The following is a 24,535-nucleotide window of genomic DNA, read 5'->3' on the forward strand; positions in this document are numbered from 1 at the left end:
AGGCTAGGAGCTATTCTGCTGCACTGCTCTCATACAAGCCCTGGTCACCTGGTAAGGAGCCAATTAAAATGTTGTTGCCAGGCAGTTCCCCATTACACCAGACTCCTCCTCGGCACCATCTTGTCTTTCATGGCACATTCTGTTCCAGGACAGCAGCATTGTATACATCCCTCACACTGTCCCAGCAGACATGTCCTTCAACCTGCAGCCATTGTAATTTTGATCCACAGTCCAACAGAAATAAAACGATATGTTTTTCACATGCCTCTACCCTTAAAAGAGATGAAACGCCATTTCAAAAATGTGTTTCATCACAAGGTATGTGACACATGGACAATATAACATGAGACTTACTTCCGTTCAACCTTCCTTCCCCTTATACAATCTTCAGCATTTCTTACCCCTTTAACTTATTTTAGTATTTTACACCCGTGACAATGCATCTTTGCCGGCAATTTGAACAATCTTTACAGTGAATGATTGAAACAACAGATTCCATCTAAACAGTCTCGCATTTTGAGTTTTGAGCTTTTCAGTGAATGCCAGTGGATTATGGTCAATGTAGATTAATGTTTCTTTGTTATCACATCAGACATAAACTTCAAAGTGTTGAAGAAACAACAATAATGCTAGTGTTTCTTTTTCTACTGTAGACTACCTCCTCTGATATTGATTTAGTTTCTTGGAAAAGTACCCCACCGGCTTCTCTATCCTTAATTTATCATCTTGTAGGAGGACTGCACCTACACCCAAGTCGCTGGCATCAACCGCCGTTTTAAAAGGTTGGAAAAATCAGGGGCGGCGAACACAGGTTCATTTATTAAGATTGCCTTCAGCTTTTCAAAGGCTGCTTAGCACTCTGCTGACTATACCACTTTTACCTGTTCTCTTATTGGTGAGAGATACAGCTATTGTGCTGAAGTTAGGCACAAATTTCCTATAAAACCCACACATTCCCAAAAACCTCATGATTTCTCATTTAGTTTTTGGATTGGGGAATTTTATTAGAGCGTTCACTTTTGCTGTTCTTGGCAACACCTGCCCTTGTCCTACATTGTGATCTAGGTAAGTTACCCTTGCTTTTGCAAATTTGCTTTTGGTCAGATTTATGATTAAGCCAGCCAACTGCAATTGCTTAAACAGGTCCTCTAATTGCATTACATGTTCTTCCCATGTGTTACTATATATTACGACATCGTCTAAATAAACCACACAGTTATGTACTTCAGCTATGACCTGATTCATAAATCTCTGGAATGTAGCTGGGGTGTTTTTAAACCCAAATGGCATAACTCAACATTGATACAATGGACTTGGTGTAACAAAGGCGGATATTTCTTTAGCCCTTGATGTTAATGGCACTTGCCAGTAACCCTTCAATAGATCAATTTTAGAAAGAAATGGGGCACTGCCCACCCTATCGATGCAATCTTCTAACAAGGAATTGGGTACAAATCTGTCCTTGTTACTGCATTCACTTTACTGTAGTCTATACAAAATCTAGTGGATCCATCTGGCTTACAGACCAACACTACCGGTGAACTCCAGCTGCTTCGGCTGGACTCAATCAATTGATTTTCCAGCATATATTGGATCTCTGTTTCTACCTGAGCTTGTTTCTCGGGGCTCAGCCAATAAGGATGTTGTTTTATTGGCATTGAGTCTCCTACTTTCACATCATGTCTAGCCAACGTAGTACATCCAGGTGTATCTCTACAAATTCCCTTACACTTCCTGAGTAACCTTTTTAAATCTTCCCGTGATCCTTCCTCTAAATATGAGAACACAGTATCTAACTGTCCTAGTATTTTCGTATTGGCTGGTCGAATTGTAGGAGGTTCACTCTGTGCACTGTTTACTTCTCCCTCTACCTTACTTTTACTGTCTCTGTCATCCTCCATTACACCTACCACCTGGCACACTTGCTCTTTCTGATCATCTTCCCTGCAATGATATTGCTTCAGCATGTTTGTGTGACATAACCGTTTCGTCTTCCTACGCTCAGGGGTATCTATCAGGTAAGTCACTTTACTAACTCTCCCAACCACCTTGTAGAGGCCACCAAATTTTGCTTTCAGGGGTTTACCCTAAAAAAGGTAATAATACCAACACTTCGTCTCCTGCGTGGAATGTTCTAGTTGTAGCACGTTTGTCTGCCCATTCTTTCATTTTTGCTTAGGAAATTTTAAATGCTCTAGCACTATTTTACATGCTCCTGTGAGTCTTTCTAGAAACATGGGCACGTAATCCAACATGGAGGATTCGTCTTTCCGCTTTAGGAACTTTTCCTTAATCACTTTAAATGGACCTCTTATTTCATGACGATAGATCAATTTAAATGAGAATCTCTGGTAGCAAATAGTAAGAAATGTAAACCTTTGTCCCAATCCTTTGGGTATTCATGGCAATAGGTCTTAATCATGGTTTTGAGAGTCTGATGGTATCTCTCTAAAGCTCTCTGTGTCTGTGGATGATAGGCGGTAGACTTTAATTGTTTAATACCCAAACTGCTGATAATGCCCTGGAAAATTTTAGACATGATCAGATTGTATTTCAGTTGGTAAGCCATAACGAGTGAAAAACTGAGTTAACTTTTCCACTACCACCTTAGCTGTAATTGTCCTTAAAGGAATAGCTTCTGGAAATCGAGTGGTCATATCCATGATTGTAAGGATATACTGATGCCCTGCTTTTGTTTTGGGTAATGGTCCTACACAATCTACTAATACCTGACTGAATGGTTCTTCAAAAAGTGCTATGGGTATTAACGGTGTTGGTTTGATTACATGTTGAGGTTTACCTACTACCTGACATATATGACACGTTATACAAAATTGCACTACATCCTTATGAAGTCTTGGCCAGGTAAAATGCCTGTTTATCGATGCTTGAGTTTTCCATATTCCTACATGTCCTGTCATAGGAACTTCATGTGCTACTCCCAGTATCTCCTTATGATATTTGGGCTGTACCACTATCTGATGAACAACCATCCATTCCTCACCGGAAAAATTGTGAGGGTGTCTCTATTTCCTCATCAGAACTCTGTTTTTAATGTAATCGCACTCTGGAACTCCTTCAGCCTCAGCTTCACTGTGAGCTGACTGTGCTAACTTGTTTAACTCTGGATATGCTTTCTGAGCCTCAATTAATGAAGACATGCCAAACACTTCCTTTGAATTATCCTTATTATTAAAGAAGGTTTCGGCTACTTTAACATCTGATCGTGGTATTACATTGACCTCTGGTGATGGACTTTGTTTAACTATTGCTCTGGTCACCACACACGATGGAAAAATACCAGGAACTTGTTCTCGCAACTGCTTCGTCTCTTTAGCCTCTCTCTGACTTTCCGTAATTATGGGCGAAGCTATAACCTTCACTCCTGCCAAATCACTCCCCAGGAGTAAATCAACTCCATCCACTGGTAATTTCTTAACCACTCCGACAACCACTGATCCAGACAACAGATCACACTCCAATTGCATTTTGTAAAATGGAACCGGGATATACTATCTACTTATCCCATTTACCAATACTTTAGCTTCCATTGAACTCTCTGGAGGGAAAACTAGGTCCTTCTCCAGCAAAAGAGTTTGAGTAGCTCCTGTGTCCCTCAATATAATTATGGGTTTAGCTGCATCATTTGATGAAAAAGGGATTATCTTTCCTTTCGACAAAAACCCTTAACATCTCTCATCTACCTTATTCACTTCACCTGCAATCACAACAGTGGTTACCTTCAGTCCCTTATTTGTAGTTAAGCCTACACTTTGATCCGTCGCATTTTCTTTTTGAGTTCCCTTTTTGGACTCACTCTTACGAACTTCAATAAGTCCCATGGGCTTCCCTCGCAACTTACAGCATTCTGAACGAATGTGTCCCACTTTATTACAATGGAAACACTTAGGCCTTCGAGTTTCACCTTTACCCTCAGTACCTTCCTTCTTGATCTGGGGAGGAGGTCTCAAGGTATTCCCAGCTATCCATTCTTTACCCTGGCTACTTGCCTTCCTTTCACTCTCCCACTTTCTATCCTTTTCAAATTTATGGAGGTGATGGAAAAAAGGTTAAGTTTTATGGATCAGCTCATAATCGTCAGCCATTACTGCTGCCTGTCTGGCAGTTGCAACCCTTTGGTGTCCAACATGGGTTCTCATTACAGAAGGTCAGGAGTTTTTAAACTCTTCCAAGAGAACGGTCTCTCTGAGAACTTCATAGGTAGTTTCAACTCCCGATGCCTGTATCCACCTATCAAAACTACTTTGCTTAATCTTTTTAAATTCAAAGTAAGTTTGCCCAGTCTGTTTCCTTAAATTTCAAAACTTTTATCTGTATGTTTCAGGGACCAACTCAGATGCACTCAAAATGGCCTTTTTCACCACATCATATTCCCCAGCAACCTCCTCTGACTAAATTTCCTGTGCTGTACCTGTCAATTTGCTCTGCATGGGCAATGTCCAGTTTTCCTTTGGGCAGTTCATCTGTTTAGCTATCTTCTCATATGAACTAAAGAATGTTTCGACATCCCTTTCCTCAAACTTTGGAAATTTATACAAATTTAAACATCTCCCCATTGGATTCTGATCTGGAGATAGGTCCTGCCTCACCTACTGGTGTCTCTTTTTTAACTGCCAGCATTTTAAGCTACAATTCTCTCTTGCCTCATTTTCTAACTTTGCCATTTCTACCTCCTTTTGAACTGCCCTTTCTCTTTCCTTTTTCTGCTGTTTCCTTTGGAATGCCCTTTCTCTTTTCTTCTGCCTCTTGTTCTAATATTTTTATTTGCAACCATTCCAATGAATCACCCCTTGGAGAACTCTGTCTCTTGGGTATTCTTTACAATTTCAAATGCTGTGCAATCCCTTCAACTCTCTCTGTCTTCCTAGCTTTGACAGGCAATTCTACTCTTAATTTACTTGCCAATTCGAATAACCTGGCTTTTCAGATCCCTTGTAAAATCATCAGGCACATCTCTTCCACTTGCAGGAAAGCTTTAACAGTTTCCAGAACCATCTTATTTTTGATAGTACAAACCTGGTGTTTCCTTTTAGCTTTTACTACTTAAGAAATCTACACACAAATCATCGTTGTCTTTTGTTCCAAAATATCACAGACCCGAGCCCCCAAACTTGGTCACTGGGGATAGTGCGCTGCAATATCAAGCCCCACTACTCCGCAACAAATGTGAGAAGGTTTGATCAACCAACCTAATTGTTTAATTTAGGTTAGCAGAATACGAGCACCAGGTTTGCAAGCTTAAGAAGTAACTAACTGTTTATTGAACAGATTGTCTTTAACCAGTAGCAAAAGAAAGAAATATGAACTGCTAATTTCTAACTCGACAACCTAAACTCTACCCCTTCTTAAATCCCCATACATATAAGACACAAGACACACAAAAACATGGATTTTTAAGGTGGGATAAAGCAGTGCAATAGCACCAATGCCAGAGTACAGAATTTGATGGGTTGATTTTGATCGCTGTCTTCCAAATTCCTTTCAGTTCTTTGTTGATAACACAAAGTAGTCTTCCAGCACTTTGTCTTTAGTCAATGGTTGAGCACTTGCTTTTCAATGTCTCTAACAGAGATTTTCCCCTTTGCCTCTTGTCAGGGGTTTTCAGAGAGAGAGCAGATTACATAGATATAAGGAGACAAAGCCAGCTTGCTATTATTGTAGAATTACTGGAATCGTATACACACAGGAAAGAGACGTTTTAGGTCTTTTTCCTTTCAGGCTAGGAGCTATTCTTATGCATTGCTCTCACACAAACCCTGGTCACCTGGTCAGGAGCCAATTAAAATGTTGTTGCCAGGCAGTTCCCCATTAGACCAGACTCCTCCTCAGTACCAACCTGTCTTTCAGGGCACATTCTGTTCCAGGACAGCAGCATTGTATATACCCCTCACACTGTCCCAGCAGACATGTCCTTCAACCTGCAGCCATTGTAATTTTGATCCACAATCCAACAGAAATAAAAATATATGTTTTTTACAATCATCTGAAAAGGAAGAATGTAGAGAATGCTGGGAAGTGGCACTAGGTATGAAGACTCAGTCACACACCACACTGCTGCAAGGTTCCTCCCCTGTGTGATTCCTCTGATATCTCAGGAATCTTAAAGATGCCACAAAAGCTTTAACACAAATCTCACACTTCCATGTCGCTGCCCTTGTGTTAACAGAGTTGGTAACAAATGGACCTAGGGTGTTATGAGATCTTTACAGTTCCCTCCTTAAACCTCTCTGCATCTTTATCTCTCTGCCCTCCTTTAGGACCTCCTTAAATCCTACCTATTTGACATTATTTTTGGTCATCCCTTCCTAATATCTCCTACTTTGTCTCAGTGTTAATTTTTCTCTGATTACATCTCTATGAAACGCTTTGGGATGTTTACTATTTTCAGGTGGTATTCAGGAGGTTCGAAAACTTCAGGAGAACTTCATCTAAAATCTCACACTTGAAGAGTTACTCTACTGTGGATCCTCTGATGTACCAGGAGTGTTGATGAGGTTGTGAAAGCTTTATCACACAGCTCGCACGTGAATGGTTTCTCCCCTGTGTGAATGCGATAGTGTACGCGGAGCGTTGAAGACCGCGAGAATGATTTATTGCACACTTCACACGTGAATGGTTTCTCTCCTGTGTGAATGCGCTGGTGTGCATGGAGGTTTGTTAACTGTGAGAATGATTTGTTGCACACCTCACACATGAACGGTTTCTCTCCAGTGTGAATGCGTCGGTGTTGATTGAGCGTCGATGACTGTGTGAAGGCTCGGTCACACATGTCACACTTGAAAGGTTTCTCCCCTGTGTGAATCCTCTGGTGCGTCAGGAGATGGGAGTATTGGGTGAAAGCCAGCTCACAAACCTCACACCTGAAGGGTTTCTCCCCTCTGTGAATGCTCTGGTGTCTCAGGAGCCTTGTAGATATTGCAAAAGCTTTATCACAAACCTCACACTTGAAAGGTTTCTCCCCTGTGTGGACTGTCTGATGGCGCAGGAGGTTTGATAACAATGTGAAAGCTTTGTCACACAGTTCACATGTGAACAACTTCTCCCCTGTGTGAATGCGTTGGTGTGCACGGAGGATTGATGACCGTGAAAATGATTTGTCACACACCTCGCACGTGAATGGTTTCTCCCCTGTGTGAATGCGTTGATGTATGCGGAGTGTAGATGGGTCCGAGAATGATTTGTCGCACACATTGCATGTAAATGGTTTCTCTCCAGTGTGGATGCGTCGGTGTACGTGAAAGTGAGATGAGCGCGAGAATGATTTTTTGCAAACCTCGCACGTGAACGGTTTCTCCCCAGCGTGAATGTGTCGATGTTGGACGAGTGTTGATGAATGTGCGAAAGCTCGGTCACACACTTCACACTTGAATGGTTTCTCTTCCATGTAGCTGCTCTTCTGATACGATAGATGCACCTTGTGTGTTAGGAGATCCTGTGAGCCTGTGGATCACTCCTCACACACCTCACACTTGAACAGCCTCTCACCTGTAGGAATGAGTCAGTGGTTCATGAGGCTCGATGAATGACTGAAGCTCTCACCACACTTGGAGCCACTCACACTTCTTCCCAGCCTCACCCTGACTGATTGCCCACAGCCGAACCTTTGGAAAGATTGGTTCTGATGGAAGGCTCCACACAACTGACCAGTTTCAGATCTGATGATATGTCAAAGCTCCCCTGACCCGACCGATTTCAAGATGATGGTTTTACTGCCCAACCTTCTCTGTGTTGAGCAATGCTATGAAGGGACTGGATGTCTTCCCACAGTTGTGCAGTTGTTCCTTGGGTGATGGTCAGGATCTATCTGCGGTGTCTATCCTCTCTGTATTCTCTGGTGTAGTACGGTGCAATCCTTCTGTAAAACAGGAAAAGGAAACGTGATTTCCTCCAACTCCCTCTCCTCCTTTGCTGAAGGGGCTGACTCCTCAGTTAGAGACTGTCCCACAGTGAGTGTCAGTCTGCTATTCCCCTTGTGGGGGATCAGATATAAGTCCTTTCTTTTTCCTCACTTGACTGTCACACACCCTCTGTTTCCAGCAGGGACACTGGATAGTGACCAGGAGCAGACAACGTGGCTACTTTCTTTCCTCCGCCCGGCCCCCCGATCTTCCCAGGCACCGTGAGGACAATGGAAAAGACAGTTGGGCGGAGTGTAAAACGGGCTATCAATTCACTATGAGTTCGAGTCGTGAGGCAAAGACTAGTTTAACCCTTAGAGTTTGTGTTTAATATAGAAAACACTCAGGAGAAATATTAATTCAATTGGGATTTTGAAATTTCTCCTCTTGTTTTCCCAAATTATTTGAAGGAAACACACTGGGCAGAAAGTGCTAGAAGCTAAGGAAAATATTGCTTCAGTGTAGCTGATTGAAGGGTTCTGGTTTATCCTGGGAAATTAGATACACTGCACTCGCTCAGACTGCACATCCCAAATTCAGCTATCAGCCACAGAACTGGGCAAAACTATCAAATCCAAGCCCAGGCTTTTGGGAAAGGCCAAGGCCTTCAGGTAAAATCTTTAAAGAAGGCATTAAAAGACATTTCAATAAATGTGTATCCAGATATTGCAGCAAAATTGATCTGACACTGGATTAATTATGCTATTCACCTCAACACTTCATGCTGTGAAGCTGAATTTAATAAAATTTGGACTAAAATAAAAGCAAAATACTGCAGATGCTGGAACTCTGAAATAAAAACAAAATGGAAAAACTCAGCTATTGACACACTCTGCTATCTTACCTTTATGCCACTATTAGCACCTTCTTTACTCTTTAACACTATCACTAACACTCCCTTTGACTTGTGTCCATGACATCTTTGTCAAATCTCTCCTGAACTCTCACCTATCCTTGACCTTTTCTTTTGCTCCACCTCTCCACCCCTTCTTAAAACAGTTTAAAATTCATCATATTTCTACCTTTTCGGCTCTGAAGAAGAGTCATATGGACTCAAAATGTTAACTCTTTTTTCTCTCTCCACAGCTCTCCCTCAGTACTGTCCCTCCAAGGAGGCAGCTCTCCCTCAGTACTGTCCCTCCAAGGAGGCAGCTCTCCCTCAGTACTGTCCCTCCAAGCAGACAGTTCTCCCTCAGTACTGCGCCTCCAAGGAGGCAGTTCTACCTCAATACTGTCCTTCCAAGGACACAGCTCTCCCTCAGCACTGCCGCTCCAACAGGGTAACATTCCCTCAGATGAAATGTATAAATCCAGGCCTGAACCACCAGAAGGCGAAAGGAATTTCAGGTTATAGGGAAAATGTGGGAGGTCTTGTGGTGCAGTGGGTAGAATCCCTGCCCCTGAGCCAGGAGCTCTGGGTTTGAGTCCTACTCCAGGACTAGATGGCCAAGGAAGGTGCATTCTTCATGCTGCCAAACAGGTTTGAGATCAACCTAAATCCTTCCAACACACACCAATGAGAGGTGGTAAGAGTGGGGGAGATTCCTGGTCAGCCACGTGATGGAAAGAAATTGGAGCCTCGAACGTCACTATCCATAGCTCCAGACTACAACATGCATATAAATGTGGATGTTGCCACAGCTTTGTGGACTCCCTGAGTGAACTGTAACACTCCAATACCATAGGGAAATGGAAGGAAACCAAGGTTAAATTATAGGGAAATGGAAGGAATCTGGGGGTTAAATCTCGGTGCCAATTATCCTCTTAAAATGAATGGAGAGCACATTGCCCTCACCCAGCATAGGAATGTCTGTATCCACTCCCACTGGGTGAGCCTCCACCCCAGGAGCCTGCAATTGGAAAATCAGACCTTCACCGGGAAGATTGCTGCATGTGTAACAACCACAGCCTCATCTTTCACAGAGTCTGACACCTTCTGAATTTGTCCAAAACTCTGCTGCCTGTATCCTAACTCATACCAAGTCCTATTCACTCAGCATCCTTGAGCTCACTGACCTGCAGTTGCTCCCAGTCTGGCAACACCTCACTTAACAATCTCATCCTTGTTTGTAAATCCCTCCTTGGCTTCTCTCCTCCTTATCTCTGTCATCTCCTCCAGCCCTACAACCCTCCAACATGTTTGCACTCCTCTAATTCCAGCCTCTTGAGCATCTCCCATTTTAATCGCTCCAGCGTTGGTGGCCATGCCTTCAGCTGCCTCGGTCCCAGCCTCTGGAATTCCCTCCCTAAACCTCTCCGCCTCACCTTTCTCCTTTAAGACACTCCTTAAAACCTATCTTATTGACCAAGTTTTTGATAATCTGTCCTAATATCTCCTTATGTGACTCAGTGCCGATTGTTTGTTTGATAACTGAATCGTAGATGATTATAATAAGATCACTGGAGCTTGATGGAGTTCACCTCACATTATATTGAAGTTCAGATTGAGTGAAGTCCAGATTGAGTGATTCCAGGAGACAGGAGCAGCTCCCTCAGTTATGATGTTCATTTGTGTTGAGGCTTGGTTTTTTCACCAATAACTTTCTTCCTGATCAAATCACGTTGTACCGTGATTACTGCTCATTGTACCGCTCATTATTTTCCCAGAAGTTTACTCCCTGAGGTGTTAACCAGTACAGGTACAGATCAAATCCCCACAGTCAGGACCTTGCAAAGATTGTTTTGAGTTGTCGGTTAAATAATCTTGACCAGATGGGAGGTCAGTTTATAGACCTTCATACAAACAGACAAAAGCAAGCATTCGCTTCAAACCTTAATGTCCACTCAGAAGTGTTGTTGCTGAGTGTTTAGCCTCACATCACACAAAGGAGTGTTAGCAGAAGCAGCAGATGATGTAAAAATCACAGCACATTGGTCTAGTGACAAATTCACGCAGAGAAATTCTTGGGAGGCCTCGGAGGGATTTGAAAAGACAGGAAACATCCAGATCCCAACACACAGACAGAACTGACCATTCACAGTCCACAGGATAATAAGCAGCTCCCAACACACACACACAGAGCTCAACAATAGGAAATCAGTAAGAATCCTCAGACACTCTGCATCTCCCAGATAATTACACCTCACCTTCTCATATTCAGTAATGAGCCATCAACAAAAGTCAGCCTGTAAATCAGAAGGGAAATGCTTCTAATAAACACACTCAATATCCAACACACAGCTCCAGGCAAACAGTTGAGCACAAAGCACCGAGTAAACAGCACTCTCAGCTGGATCTTCTCACACAGCATAAGGGGCATTTCCACAGCTGATTCCCCACAGGATAGTCAGGCTGCCTGAAGATTAGTGTGGATATTATGTGATGTAATTATTATAAATTGTGTTCGTTCACTCACCATGTCCTGAGTTGGTTTTGAGTCCCTACAGGAAGTGAAGCAGCTGTGGAAGAGGAAGGGGAGGGAATGGGCAGAGTGGGTGGGGCTCTCTGATTGACGTCTCTCACAGCCAATCCAAATATTTCTGGAGTAACATGAGTTTCCTGAAGCTTGGGAAACTGACCAGTGAAACGGAGGCGACTTTGAGCAGCAGATGAGGTGGGGATTTAAACTTGTCATTGTTCCATCTGAATAAAACCTCACTTATTGCAGCTGCTGTCTCAGTTCCCCTGGTAAATGTTTGACAGAGATTTCTAGTGTGGGAATAGCATTCTTCATCCTCAGAGGCTTTCAAACTGACAACATCAGTGTGGGATGTGTAGCCTTGGATGTGTTTGACAGCAGATCAGAAGAGGAAGACCCACAGCATCCAAGGCAGCGATGACGTGCAGTGGTGGGATCAGCACAGGCAAAGCAGAGAGGGGCACAGGAGAGAGAGACACAGGAGGGAGAGGATGACAGCAGGGACAGGGGCCCAGGAGGGTCAGGGCATGGGAGGGAGGGATACAGCAGAGAGGGGCAAAGGAGTGATCGGCACATGGTATAGGGAATAGGGACACCTGGGAGGGAGAAAAAGATTGTCCAAATGTTTGGAGAGTGTCTCCCAGAAAGACATGGGTATCAATAAACAACATCTCCTCCTCAGTGTGTGGTGTATGCAATGGTGGCATCAGCCACAGAAGGAAGGGATGGACCTTGTCCCTAATCAGCTGACCATCAGGTCACTCCCCTTCCCCGAATATGGGTGTGATGTCCGAGTTCCTGACTATGAAAGCATTGTGGGATGATCCAGTGTGAGTGATGTTCACATGGAGTATTCTCAGACGGACATTACACACTACATGAAGGAGGGGAATTGCTTTCTGTTCAGGTAGCTCTGTGAGTCTCCTCGGGTGACCTTCAATGTCACGTGAGTGTTATCAATCACTCCCAGCACCTTGGGGAAGCAGCTATTCCATAAAACTCCAGTGACCTCTGCTGCTGCTCTCTGAGTGTTGTATTAAATTTAATGAAGTCAATTACTTTGCGGAGTCATTAACTCTCCTCCTCTCCTCATATCATCTCCTCCTCCTCCTCTCCCTCCTCTTTCATCCTCTCTCCCTTACCTACCTCTCCTTCTCTCTTTCCTGCCCCTATTTCTCATCCTGCTCCTTTCCTCCGATCTCTCCACATTCAATCTCATTATCTCTCCAAATCTCTCTCTCTCCACCTGTTTATCGCTCCTTCTTGAGTGAATCTAGAACGAGGGGACACAGTTTAAAAATAAGGGGTCTCCCATTTCAGGCTGAGATGAGGAGGAATTTCTTCTCTCGACGGTTGTTGGTCTCTGGAATTCTCTTCCCCAGAGAGCAGTGGAGGCTGGGTCATTAAATAGATTCAAGGCTGAGTTCGACAGATTTTTGATCTACAACGAAATCAAGTGTTATGGGGGACGGGGAGGAAAGTGGAGATAAGGCCACAATCAGATCAGCCATGATCTTCTTTAATGGAGGAGCAGGCTCGATGGGCTGAATGACCTACTCCTGCTCCTATTTTTTATGATCTACCTCTCATTATCGCCTCCTATTTTACATCTTCCTCTTCCCCCTCTCTCTCTCCTGGTAATACAGAGGAGTACATGCAGACTAAACACGAAGAGTAGCAGGTAATAAACAAATCAAACAGCCCGAAATCCAGCAGGTCAAAGCAAAGCTCTGTAGTCCTACCAAATCTTGTCGAGAATTGTGGACGAGCGGTCAAGTAACAGGAGAAGGCGGCTCATTGAACACCTCCATTCTCAACCATGTTGGAGCCCAGCACACGAGAGCAAGACACAAAAGTGTCTTCAGCCAAAAATAGTAAGTGGGTGATCAAACCCGGGCTCCTCATGAGGTGTGTGGAGGACTTTCATCTGATCCCCCACACAGGGGAATAGCAGACTGGCACTCACTGTGGAACAGTCTATAACTGAGGAGTTAGCCTCTTCAGCAAAGGAGGAGAAGGAGTTGGAGGAAATCATGTTTCCTTTTCCTGTTTTACAGAAGGATTGCACCGTACTACACAAAAGAATAGAGAGGGGATAGACACACCACAGATGGATCCTGACCATCATCCAAAGAACAACTGCACAACTGTGGGAAGACATCCAGTCCCTTCACAGCATTACTCAACACAAAGAAGGTTGAACAGTGAAACCATCATCTGGAAATCAGTTGGGTCAGGGGAGCTTTGACATATCATCAGATCTGAAACTGGTCAGTGGTGTGGAGCCTTCCATCAGAACCAACCTTTCTGAAGGTTTGGCTATGGGCGATCAGTCAGGGTGAGGCTGGGAAGAAGTGTGAGTGGGCTGCAAGTGTGGTGAGAACTTCAATCATTCATCGAGCCTCATGAACCACTGACTCATTTCTACAGGTAAGAGGCTGTTCAAGTGTGAGGTGTGTGAGGAGGGCTCCACAGGCTCATATAATCTCCTAACACACAGGGTGCACCTGTTGTCTAACTGTTTACACAAGGACAACCACATGGAAAAGAAACCATTCAAGTGTGAGGTGTGTGACCGAGCCTTCACTAAGTCATGAACCGTCGTGAATCACCAACGCATCCACACTGTGGAGAAGTGTGAGGTTTGTAACAGGGGCTTTGCACAGTCATCAGGCCTGGTGATTCACCAGCGCATTCAAACAGGGGAGAAACCATTCATATGTGAGGTGTGCGGCAAATCATTCTCACAGTCATCGACCTGTGTACACCAACGCATTCACACTGGGGAGAAGCTGTTCACATGTGAGGCGTGCGACAAATCCTTTGTGAAATCATGGTGTCTCCACAAATACCGACACATTCCCATGCAAGGTGTGTGACAAATCATTCGCATAGTCATCGACTCCCCGTGCGCACCAACACATTCACACCGGGGAGAAACCAGTCAAGTGTGAGGTGTGTAACAAAGCCCTCACACAGTTGGGGAACCTCCTGGTCCATCAGAAGATCCACACAGGGGAGAAACCCTTCAAGTGTGAGGTTTGTGATAAAGCTTTTGTGACAAAGCTTTTGTGACATCTTCGAGCCTCCTGATACACCAGAGGATTCACACAGGGGAGAAACCCTTCAAGTGTGAGGTGTGCGATTTAGCGTTCACAGTCATCGAACCTCCATGCACATCAACAAATTCACACTGGGGACAAGCTGTTCACCTACAAGATGTGTAACAAATTATTGTCGACCTCATTGACCCTCCGCGCACATCAACACATTCACACGGGGAGAAACCATTCAAGTGTGAGGTGTGTGACAAATCTTTCTCGTGGTCATCCAATCTCTTGCTGCATCAGAGGATCCACACAGGGGAGTAATCCTTCAGGTGTGAAGTTTATGATAAAGCTTTCTTGGTGTCTTTGATCCTACTGGGACACCAGTGGATCCACACAGGGGAAAAACGCTTCAGGTGCAATGTTTGTGACAAGTCCTTCACCCAAACCTTTGATCTCTGAAGACATCAGCAGATCTATGCCTCATCTTAAGCAAAGAAAATGCTGACTCTAAAACCTCACAATGCAGAACGCATGTTCGTGAGGAGTTAAAATAGACTGGAAGATTTGCCTAGCTTGGAGCTAGAGTAAGGAATAAACAATGTAATCCTCATAGTGAAAGGTAGTTCTCGGATTAGAAGTTACCCGGCTGAAAAAGTAAAAAGGAAGCAACCCCTTTGGAAGCTGGAGGAACCGTGAACTGTTTGTTACAAGAACTTTACCTCCATGTAGAATGCGACGTGTGATAAGTAAAACATTTCCAGAGTTGAGAGTATAAGTTGTCTACAAAAGAAAATAGTGTTGAGTCAATAGTGTTTTTGTTTGGTCATTTGATACAGTAAAAGTTTTGAAACATGAAATCTTGACGTGTCATCCTTTCAGCTATTGACTGGAAATCCAAATTTCTCTTTAAAAGTTATCGGTCTCCATGGAGATCGTAACCCAAGAAAGGGCCCAAGTGCCTCCATTGTCACTGTATCTGAAAGTCAGCGGTCGGTATTAATGGCAGAGACCTTGGTGTACAGGGCATAATTTCAAAATTTGCAGACAATACGCAACTTGGAAGCATTGTGAAATGTAAGGAAGAAAATGTAGAATTTCAAAAGGATATAGGTTGGTGGAATAGGCGGACAAGTAGCAGATGGAATTTAATGCAGAGAAGTGCGAAGTGATTCATTTTGATAGCAAGAACGCAGAGAAACAATATAAAATAAAGGGCACAATTCTAAAAGGGGTGCAGGAGCAGAGGGACCTGGGTGAATATGTGCATAAATAATTGAAGTTGGCAGGATAGGTTGAGAACGGGGTTAATAAACATACAGCATCATGGGCTTTATCAATAGGGGCATAGAGTACAAAAGCAAGGAAGTTATGTTAAACCTGTATCAAACACTGATTCAGACTCAGCTGGAGTATTGTGTCCAGTTCTGGGCACAGCACTTTAGGAAGGAAGTGATGGTATTAGAGAGAATGCAGAAAAGATTCATGAGTATGGTTCCAGGGATGAGGAACTTCAGTTACGTAGATAGATTGGAATTTGGACTGTTCTCCTTGGAGAAGAGAAGGTTGAGGAATTCAAAAGGGGTCTGGACAGGATAGGTAGGTGAAAACTGTTCCAATTGCTGGAAAGATCGAGAACTAGAGGTCACAGATTTAAGGTAATTGGCAAAAGAAGCAACGGAGTCATGAGGAAAAACCTTTTCATGCAGCGATTTTTTAGGATCTGAAATGCACTGCCTGAAAGAATATGGAGGAGGCTGGTTCAATCGAGGCTTTCAAGAGGGAATTGGATCATTATCTGAAAAGGAAAAATGTACAGGGCTATGGGGAAAAGGTAGGGGACTGGCAATAGGTGAATTGATCCTTAGAGGGCCAGCATAGACATGACAGGGAGAATGGCCTCCTATGCTATGATTCAATGCACCATTGTCACACACCTCTGACTGAAACATCTCTTCCTCAGTGTGGATATGTCAGTGTTTCATGAGCGTTGCTGACTGTGTGAAGACTCAGTCACTCATCTCACTTGGATTTCCCACTGTGTGAATGCGACAGTGATCCAACAGGCCCCATAACTGACCAAAGCCCTTATTACACATCTCACATGTGAATGTTTTCTTCTCAGTTGCAGTTCTGAAGTAGAGTCATATTGGACTCGAGATTTTAAATCTGTTTCTCTCCCCACAGCCAGACCAGCTCAGATTTTCCAGCACTTGCTGATTTTATTTCAGATCTCCAGCATCCGCAGTATTTTGCTTATATTTTACTGCTTTATTTCTCCCCTGTGGATGCACTGGCGACTCACCAGGCCTGGTAATTGTGCAAAGCTCTTATTACAAACCTCTCACTTGAACGGTTTCTCCCCAGTGTGAAGGTGTTGGTGTGTGCAGAGGGTCGATGAATTCAAGAAGGGCTTGTCACAAACTTTCATGTGAATGGTTTATCCCCAGTGTGAATGCTCTGATGTATGAGGAGCCTCGTAGATGTCGTGAAAGCTTTGACGCAAACCTCACATTTGAAGGGTTTCTACCCTGTATGGACTGTCTGATGGACCAGGAAGCTTGATGACTGTGTGAAAGCTTTGTCATACACCTGAAACTGAAAGGTTTCTCCCCTGTGTGAGTGCATACAAAGGGTCGCTGATTGCGAGAATTATTTAACACAAACCACACGTGAAGGGTTTCTCCCCTGTGTGAAGGGTTTCTCCCCTGTGTGAAGGCATCCATGCTTGCATCCAAGAATTTGAGAAGGATTTGTCACATACCTCGCACATGAATGGCTTCTCCCCAGTGTGAATGCATTGGGTGATTCACAAGCACTGATAACTGTGCAAAAGCACGGTCACTAATCTCACACTTGAATGGTTTCTCTGTCATTTGGCTGCCCTTGCATTCCAGCTGGTACAACAGTTGCACCTTGAATGTTTGGCGACGTTATGAGCCTGTGGCGCCCTCGTCAGGCAGCTTACATTTCCACAGATTCCCAGCTGTAGGAATGAGTCAGTGGTTCATGAGGTTCGATAAATGATTGAAGCTCTCATCACACATGGAACCACTCACACTTCTTCCCAGCCACACCACTGACCAGTTTCAGATCTGATATGTCAAAGCTCTCCTGACCCGACCGATTTCCAGATGATGCTTTCACTGTCTAACCTTCTCTGTGTTGAGCAATGCTGTGAAGGGACTGGATGTCTTCCCACAGTTGTGTGCAGTTGTTCCTTGGATGAAGGTCAGGATCGATCTGACCTTCAGATAGTATCTATCCTCTCTGTATTCTCTGGTGTAGTACGGTGCAATCCTTCTGTAAAACAGGAAAAGGAAACATGATTTCCTCCAACTCCCTCTCCTCCTTTGCTGAGGGGGCTGACTCCTCAGAGACTGTTGCACAGTGAGTGTCAGTCTGCTATTCCCCTGTATGGGGGATCAGATACAAGTCCTTTCTCTTTCCTCATTTGATTGTCACACACGCTCTGTTTCCAGCAGGGGCACTGGATAGTGACCAGGAGCAGACAATATGGCTACTTTCTTTCCTCTGCCCAGCCCCTCATCTTCCTAGCAGCAAAAAATATTTTTGGTGAAGTACAAACTTCATATCATTTTGCTATGAGCTTGAGTTGTGCTGACGAAGACCTGTTTTACCCTTCGAAAATGTGTATGATATGAAAAACACTCAGGAGAAGTGTTAATTCAATGGAGATTTTCAAATTTCTCCCCGTTTTCCAAAATTATTTGAAGAAAACACACTGGGCAGGAAGTGCTAGAAGCTAAGGAAAATATTGCTTCAGTGTAGCTGATTGAAGGATTCTGGTTTATCCTGGAAAATTAGATACACTGCACTCGCTCAGACTGCACATCCAAATTCACCTATTAGCCATAGCACTGGGTAAAACTATCAAATCGAAGCCCAGGCTTTTGCGAAAGGCTGAGGCCTTCAGGTAAAATCTTTAAAGAAGGCATTAAAAGACATTTCAATAAATGTGTCTCCAGGTATGACAGCCGAATTGCTATGGTGCTGGATTAACAATCCAGAGATTGAGAGTTCAAATCTAACCACTGAAAGTTACATACATAGAATTGCAGTACAGAAACAGGCCATTCGGCCCAATTGGTCGATGCTGGTGTTTATGCTAAACACGAGCTTCCTCTCACCCCTCTTCATCTCACCCTATCAGCATATCCTTCTGTTCCTTTCTCCCTCATGTTCCTATCTAGTTTCCCCTTAAAGGTATCGATGCTATTCTCCTCAACCACGTCATATTGTGAAACTGAATTTAATACACTTTGATATTTGTGGAATAGAATCAAAATAAAAACATGAAAACTTTCAGGTTCTCCTCAAAACCCAAATATTGCCCATCAAGGAAGGGATCCTAAGAGAGCTGCCTGGCCTGCTCTGCATGTAAATCCAGTCCCACAAAACATGGTTGACTCTGAACTGCCCTCTGAAGTGACCTAGCAAACAATGATAAACAATCACTATGAAGTCCAATAATAAGAGGAAAATCAGATAAATCTGGACAACCCTGGCACCAATTACCTGGGTGGAAAGATCTGCAACAACATTGAAGAGTCTCAACAGGATCAAGAACACAGCCGTTCCCCTCATCAGAGCTGCTACCATGAGACTCAATACCAACCCCCTCCACCACCAGGACACTATCCAGAGATGACATATCACAAGAATCTTCCTTCACGCTGGATATTCAACCCTGAACATTAGTGTGGATATTATGGGATACAATCTGTATAAACTCTGCTCCTTCACTCACTGGATATTCAGTCCTGAATATCAGTGTGGATATTATGGGATACAATCTGTATAAATTCTGCTCCTTCACTCACTGGATATTCAGTCCTGAATATCAGTGTGGATATTATGGGATATAATCTGTATAAACTCTGCTCCTTCACTCACTGGATATTCAGTCCTGAATATCAGTGTGGATATTATGGGATACAATCTGCAATAAACTCTGCTCTTTCACTCACTGGATATTCAGTCCTGAATATCAGTGTGGATATTATGGGATACAATCTGCAATAAACTCTGCTCTTTCACTCACTGGATATTCAACCCTGAATATCAGTGTGGATATTATGGGATACAATCTGTATAAACTCTGCTCCTTCACTCACTGGATATTCAGTCCTGAATATCAGTGTGGATATTATGGGATACAATCTGCAATAAACTCTGCTCCTTCACCCTGGATATTCAACCCTGAACATCAGTGTGGATATTAAGGGATACACTCTGTATAAACTCTGCTCTTTCACTCACTGGATATTCAGTCCTGAATATTAGTGTGGATATTAAGGGATAAAGCCTATATAAATGTTGCTCCTTCACTCACCGTCTTCTCACTTAATTTTCAGTCCCAACAGGGATTCACTGAGGAGGAGGAAGGCGGGGCCGGGGCTCACATGTTGACGCCTCTCACAGCCAATCCAGAGACTAGAGATTTGTTGAAACTCCACCCACAGGTGGATGAACCAATCAGAGAGGAGCGGGCGGACCTTTTCCGATGAGCTGAACCTGCTGGTCCTGCGCAGGCGCTGTGGAGACAGCCTCTCACCCGGCCCGAACTACATTACCCATGTGACATGCGGCCATGCGCTTGCTCAGTGAGGAGCAGCAGGATGGAATGGGAGCTGGGGAAAGAAAGAGATAAAAAAGAGGGAACAAAGATTAAAAGAAGAGGGCCAATATTTATCCCTCAGCCAGCATCACAAACACAGACGAACTGGTTATTGCTGTATAAAAACAAAAAGCTAAAAGCTACTGCGGATGCTGGAAATCCAAAACAAAAACAGAATTACCTGGAAAAACTCAGCAGGTCTGGCAGCATCGGTGGAGAAGAAATCAGTCAACGTTTCGAGTCCACATGACCCTTCGGCAGAACTGCAGCATAGTTTCAACAAGGGAGAAATATAAATTGGTTTAAGGTGGGTGGGGGAAGAGACACATTGAGGGTGTGGTGTGAGCAGATAATCAAAAGATGTCAGAGACAAAAAGGTCAAAGAGGTGTTGAAGGTGGTGATATTTGTCTGAGAAAAGTGCTAATTAAGAATGGAATACAGGATATTCAAAGTACAGCTCTAGTAGGGGTGGGGTGGAAAGACTAAAGGTTTTAGTTTTAGATTTAAAAATAATGGAAATATGTGGGGAAAGAAGAATCTATATAAATTATTGAAAAAAAAGCGGGTGGGGGGGGAAAAGAAACGGGGTGGGGATGGGGAGTTTAAGATCTAAAGTTGTTGAATTCAATATTCAGCCCAGAGGGCTGTAAAGTGCCTAGTCGGAAGATGAGGTGCTGTTCCTCCAGTTTGCGTTGGGCTTCACTGGAACAATGCAGCAAGCCAAGGACAGACATGTTGGCAAGAGAACAGGGTGGAGTGTTAAAATGGCAAGCGACAGGGAGGTTTGGGTCTTTCTTGTGGACAGACCGCAGGTGTTCCGCAAAACGGTCGCCCAGTTTGCGTTTGGTCTCTCCAATGTAGAGGAGACCGCATTGGGAGCAACGAATGCAGTAGACTAAGTTAGGGGAAATGCAAGTGAAATGCTGCTTCACTTGAAAGGAGTGTTTGGGCCCTTGGACGGTGAGGAGAGAGGAAGTGAAGGGGCAGGTGTTGCATCTTCTGCGTGGGCATGGGGAGGTGCCATAAGTGGGGGTTGAGGAGTAGGCGGTGATGGAGGAGTGGACCAGGGTGTCCCGGAGGGAACGATCCCTACGGAATGCCGTCAAGGGGGGTGAAGGGAAGATGTGTTTGGTGGTGGCATCATGCTGGAGTTGGCGGAAATGGCGGAGGATGATCCTTTGAATGCGGAGGCTGGTGGGGTGATAAGTGAGGACAAGGGGGACCCTATCATGTTTCTGGGAAGGAGGAGAAGGCGTGAGGGAGGATGCGCGGGATATGGGCCGGACACGGTTGAGGGCCCTGTCAACGACCGTGGATGGAAAACCTCGGTTAAGGAAGAAGGAGGACATGTCAGAGGAGCTGTTTTTGAAGGTAGCGTCATCAGAACAGATGCGACGGAGGCGAAGGAACTGAGAGAATGGGATGGAGTCTTTACAGGAAGCGGGGTGTGAGGAGCTGTAGTTGAGGTAGCTGTGGGAGTCGGTAGGCTTGTAATGGATATTGGTGGACAGTCTATCATCAGAAATTGAGACAGAGAGGTCAAGGAAGGGAAGCGAAGTGTCAGAGATGGACCATGTGAAGATGATGGAGGGGTGGAGATTGGAAGCAAAATTAATAAATTTTTCCAGGTCCCGACGAGAGCATGAAGCAGCACCGAAGTAATCATCGATGTACCGGAGAAAGAGTTGTGGGAGGGGGCCGGAGTAGGACTGGAACAAGGAATGTTCCACATACCCCATAAAGAGACAGGCATAGCTGGGGCCCATGCGGGTACCCATAGCCACACCTTTTATTTGGAGGAAGTGAGAGGAGTTAAAGGAGAAATTGTTCAGTGTGAGAACAAGTTCAGCCAGACGGAGGAGAGTAGTGGTGGATGGGGATTGTTGGGGCCTCTGTTCAAGGAAGAAGCTAAGGGCCCTCAGACCATCCTGGTGGGGGATGGAGGTGTAGAGGGATTGGACATCCATGGTGAAGAGGAAGCGGTTAGGGCCAGGGAACTGGAAATTGTTGATGTGACGTAAGGTGTCAGAGGAATCACGGATGTAGGTGGGAAGGGACTGGACAAGGGGAGAGAGAAGGGAGTCAAGATAACGAGAAATGAGTTCCGTGGGGCAGGAACAGGCTGACACGATCGGTCTGCCAGGACAGTTCTGTTTGTGGATTTTGGGTAGGAGGTAGAAGCGGGCCGTCCAAGGTTGGGCGACTATCAGGTTGGAAGCTGTGGGAGGAAGATCTCCAGAGGAGATGAGGTCAGTGACAGTCCTGGAAACAATGGCTTGATGTTCTGTGGTGGGGTCATGGTCCAGGGAGAGGTAGGAGGAAACGTCTGCGAGTTGACGCTCAGCCTCCGCGAGCAACATATTGCTGTGTTGGGATCTCTCTGTGCAAAAGTTGGCTGCCGCATTTCCTACGTTACAGCAGTGACTACATTTCCAAAGCCTTTCATTGGCAGCAAAGGTGCTGAGAGTTGTCCGGCAGTTGTGAATTGTAAATGCAACTTACTTTGTTGCACTGGAGAGTTATAGTAAAACTTCTCTTTTAACCCTTTTCCTGCAGTCCCTGATAAGCTCATGTACGAGTTATCTTCCTAACTGCTGACCGTACCTATATGTTAACTTTCTGGGATTGATATGCAAGGACACCCAGATGCCTCTGAATGCAATCATTTCCCAATCTCTCTCCGTTGTGAAACATTATTCAGCTTTTTTTTCATTTATCAGATCAAAGTGAATAACTTCGAGCTTCACTCCACTGCATTCCACCTGCCACCTTCTCGCCCAACCTTGTCTCTACCCCCCTCCCGTGTCTTTGCATCTCCCTCACTGCTTATTTTCCCACATATCTATGTACCGTCAGTAAACCTGGATACGTTATATGCAGTTCCCTCATTGAAGTCACTGATGTTGATTGCAAATTGTGGAAGCACCCAGCACTAATCCCTGTGGTGTCCCTCTCCTTACAGTCTGCCAACCTGAAAATGTCCTATTTATTCCTACTCTTTATTTTCTGCCCATTATCCATTACCCATATCCCATGAACAGAATATGAAGAACTGAACCTCCATTTTGCATGTGAACCTGATGATGAGGCTTTCGGTCTCTTCCGCCTTTCGGACAATGAGTTCTCCTCAAGTCCCTGCTAATACTTTTACCAATTTAAATTTCAGCCCTCCCCCAGCCCCACCCACCACCAGTTATGCCCCCTCATTAATTTATCCACCTCAATTAAATCTCACCCCAGCCTTCTCTGTCCCAAAGAAAGCACCCAACCCAATCTTTCCTCATCACTAAAATTCGCCATTCCACCTAATATCCTCTGTAAATCTCCTCTCTACCCTCTCTCGTGCAGTCACACACTGCAAATGTGATTTGAGAAAAAACTTTTTCACACAACGAGTGGCTTGGGTCTGGAATGCACTGCTTGGAAGTGTGGTGGAGGCAGGTTCAATCGAGCCATTCAAGAGGACATTAGATGATTATTTGAATAGATGCAATATGCAGGAGTGTGGGGAAAAGGCAGGGCAGTGGCACTGGGTCATAATGCTCATTTGGCGAGCCAGTGCGGATATGATGGACCGAATAGCCTCCTTCTGTGCTGTTAAAATTCTGTGAATCTGAGAGAGAGAGCCCCAACTTGGGGTGTCTGATGGGAGTTGTAGTTCTGACGCGCGCAGCGGTGGTTGGAGCCCAGCGTTCGGGAGTTCGAATCTGAGAAATCCTCTGAAAAGGTTGAGGCAAATAGTTTTGATTAATTTGATGGGAAGCCAGGTAAGTACATGAGGGAGAAAGGAATAGAAAGATCTGCTGATAGGGGGAGATAAAATAGGGAGGGAGAAAGCTCATGTGGAGCATAAGCACCGGTAGAAAGTAGATGGGCCGAATGGTCTGTTTCTGTGCTTTAAAAACTAGAATCAAAACAAAAAATGCTGGAAATACTCAGCAGGTCAGGCAGCATCTGTGCAGAGAAACAGAGTTAACATTTCAGCTCGAGATGATCTTTCATCGGAAACTAGTTTTTGGGCGGCTCTTGTCGGAGAGCAACCCCTGCTCTCACCAGTGCCCATATACCCTGTTCTGACCAGCACTGCCCAATTCCCATTTTGCCCCCCCCACCCCCCTCCCGGCATCCTGCTCACCCCAGCAGGACTGTCCCTCTTGCTCCACGGTCGAAGTGTCCTTGAATTTATTTCCTGAGAGTTGGTCACTCTGGACTCCATCTCTGGTTAAAGGAGAAATTAACGCAATAGTGAGGAAGATATTAGCTCCGACGATGTGGAATCTGTATGGGTAGAGCTGAGAAACACTAGGGGCAAAAAACGTTAGTGGGGGTTGTATATAGACCCCCAAACTGTAGTGGTAATGTTGGGAATGGCATTCAACAGGAAATTAGAGATGCATGCAATAAAGGAATATCTGTAATTATGGGTGACTTTAATATGCATATAGATTGAGCAAATCAAATTAGTAACAATACCATAGAAGAGGAATTTCTGGAGTGTGTACGGGATGTTTTTCTGGACCAATACATTGAGGAACCAATGAGAGAACAGGCCATCCTAGACTGGGTAT

At 44.5% G+C, this 24,535-nt stretch overlaps 6 protein-coding genes across 8 annotated transcripts in view; 3 read left to right on the forward strand and 3 right to left on the reverse strand.

Annotated features, from left to right (window-relative positions):
• The window catches only part of LOC144695249 (uncharacterized), a 219,059-nt gene that overhangs the window by 108,947 nt on the left and 85,577 nt on the right, over positions 1-24,535 (forward strand). The window lies entirely within an intron of this gene.
• LOC144695267 (uncharacterized) overlaps positions 1-24,535 on the forward strand; it is a 556,511-nt gene that overhangs the window by 108,944 nt on the left and 423,032 nt on the right. The gene's annotated exons all lie outside the window — the stretch shown is intronic.
• Positions 1-24,535, forward strand: part of LOC144695193 (uncharacterized) — a 158,212-nt gene that overhangs the window by 108,939 nt on the left and 24,738 nt on the right. The gene's annotated exons all lie outside the window — the stretch shown is intronic.
• LOC144695233 (uncharacterized) overlaps positions 1-24,535 on the reverse strand; it is a 313,865-nt gene that overhangs the window by 77,241 nt on the left and 212,089 nt on the right. The window lies entirely within an intron of this gene.
• The window catches only part of LOC144695218 (uncharacterized), a 184,415-nt gene that overhangs the window by 15,392 nt on the left and 144,488 nt on the right, over positions 1-24,535 (reverse strand). The window lies entirely within an intron of this gene.
• On the reverse strand, positions 5,251-7,686 carry LOC144695250 (uncharacterized). Its single transcript, XM_078566152.1, has one exon. It carries the CDS (start codon positions 7,403-7,405, stop codon positions 6,458-6,460), a length of 948 nt encoding a protein of 315 aa, XP_078422278.1. The 5' UTR covers positions 7,406-7,686; the 3' UTR covers positions 5,251-6,457.

This window comes from Cetorhinus maximus, chromosome 21 (genome assembly GCF_964194155.1).
Source record: "Cetorhinus maximus chromosome 21, sCetMax3.hap1.1, whole genome shotgun sequence".
NCBI lineage: Eukaryota > Metazoa > Chordata > Chondrichthyes > Lamniformes > Cetorhinidae > Cetorhinus > Cetorhinus maximus.

Bases quoted from the DNA above. Each gene is read 5' to 3' on its own strand.
- LOC144695250 (XM_078566152.1), bottom strand. From the start codon at position 7,405: ATGGAAGAGAAACCATTCAAGTGTGAAGTGTGTGACCGAGCTTTCGCA.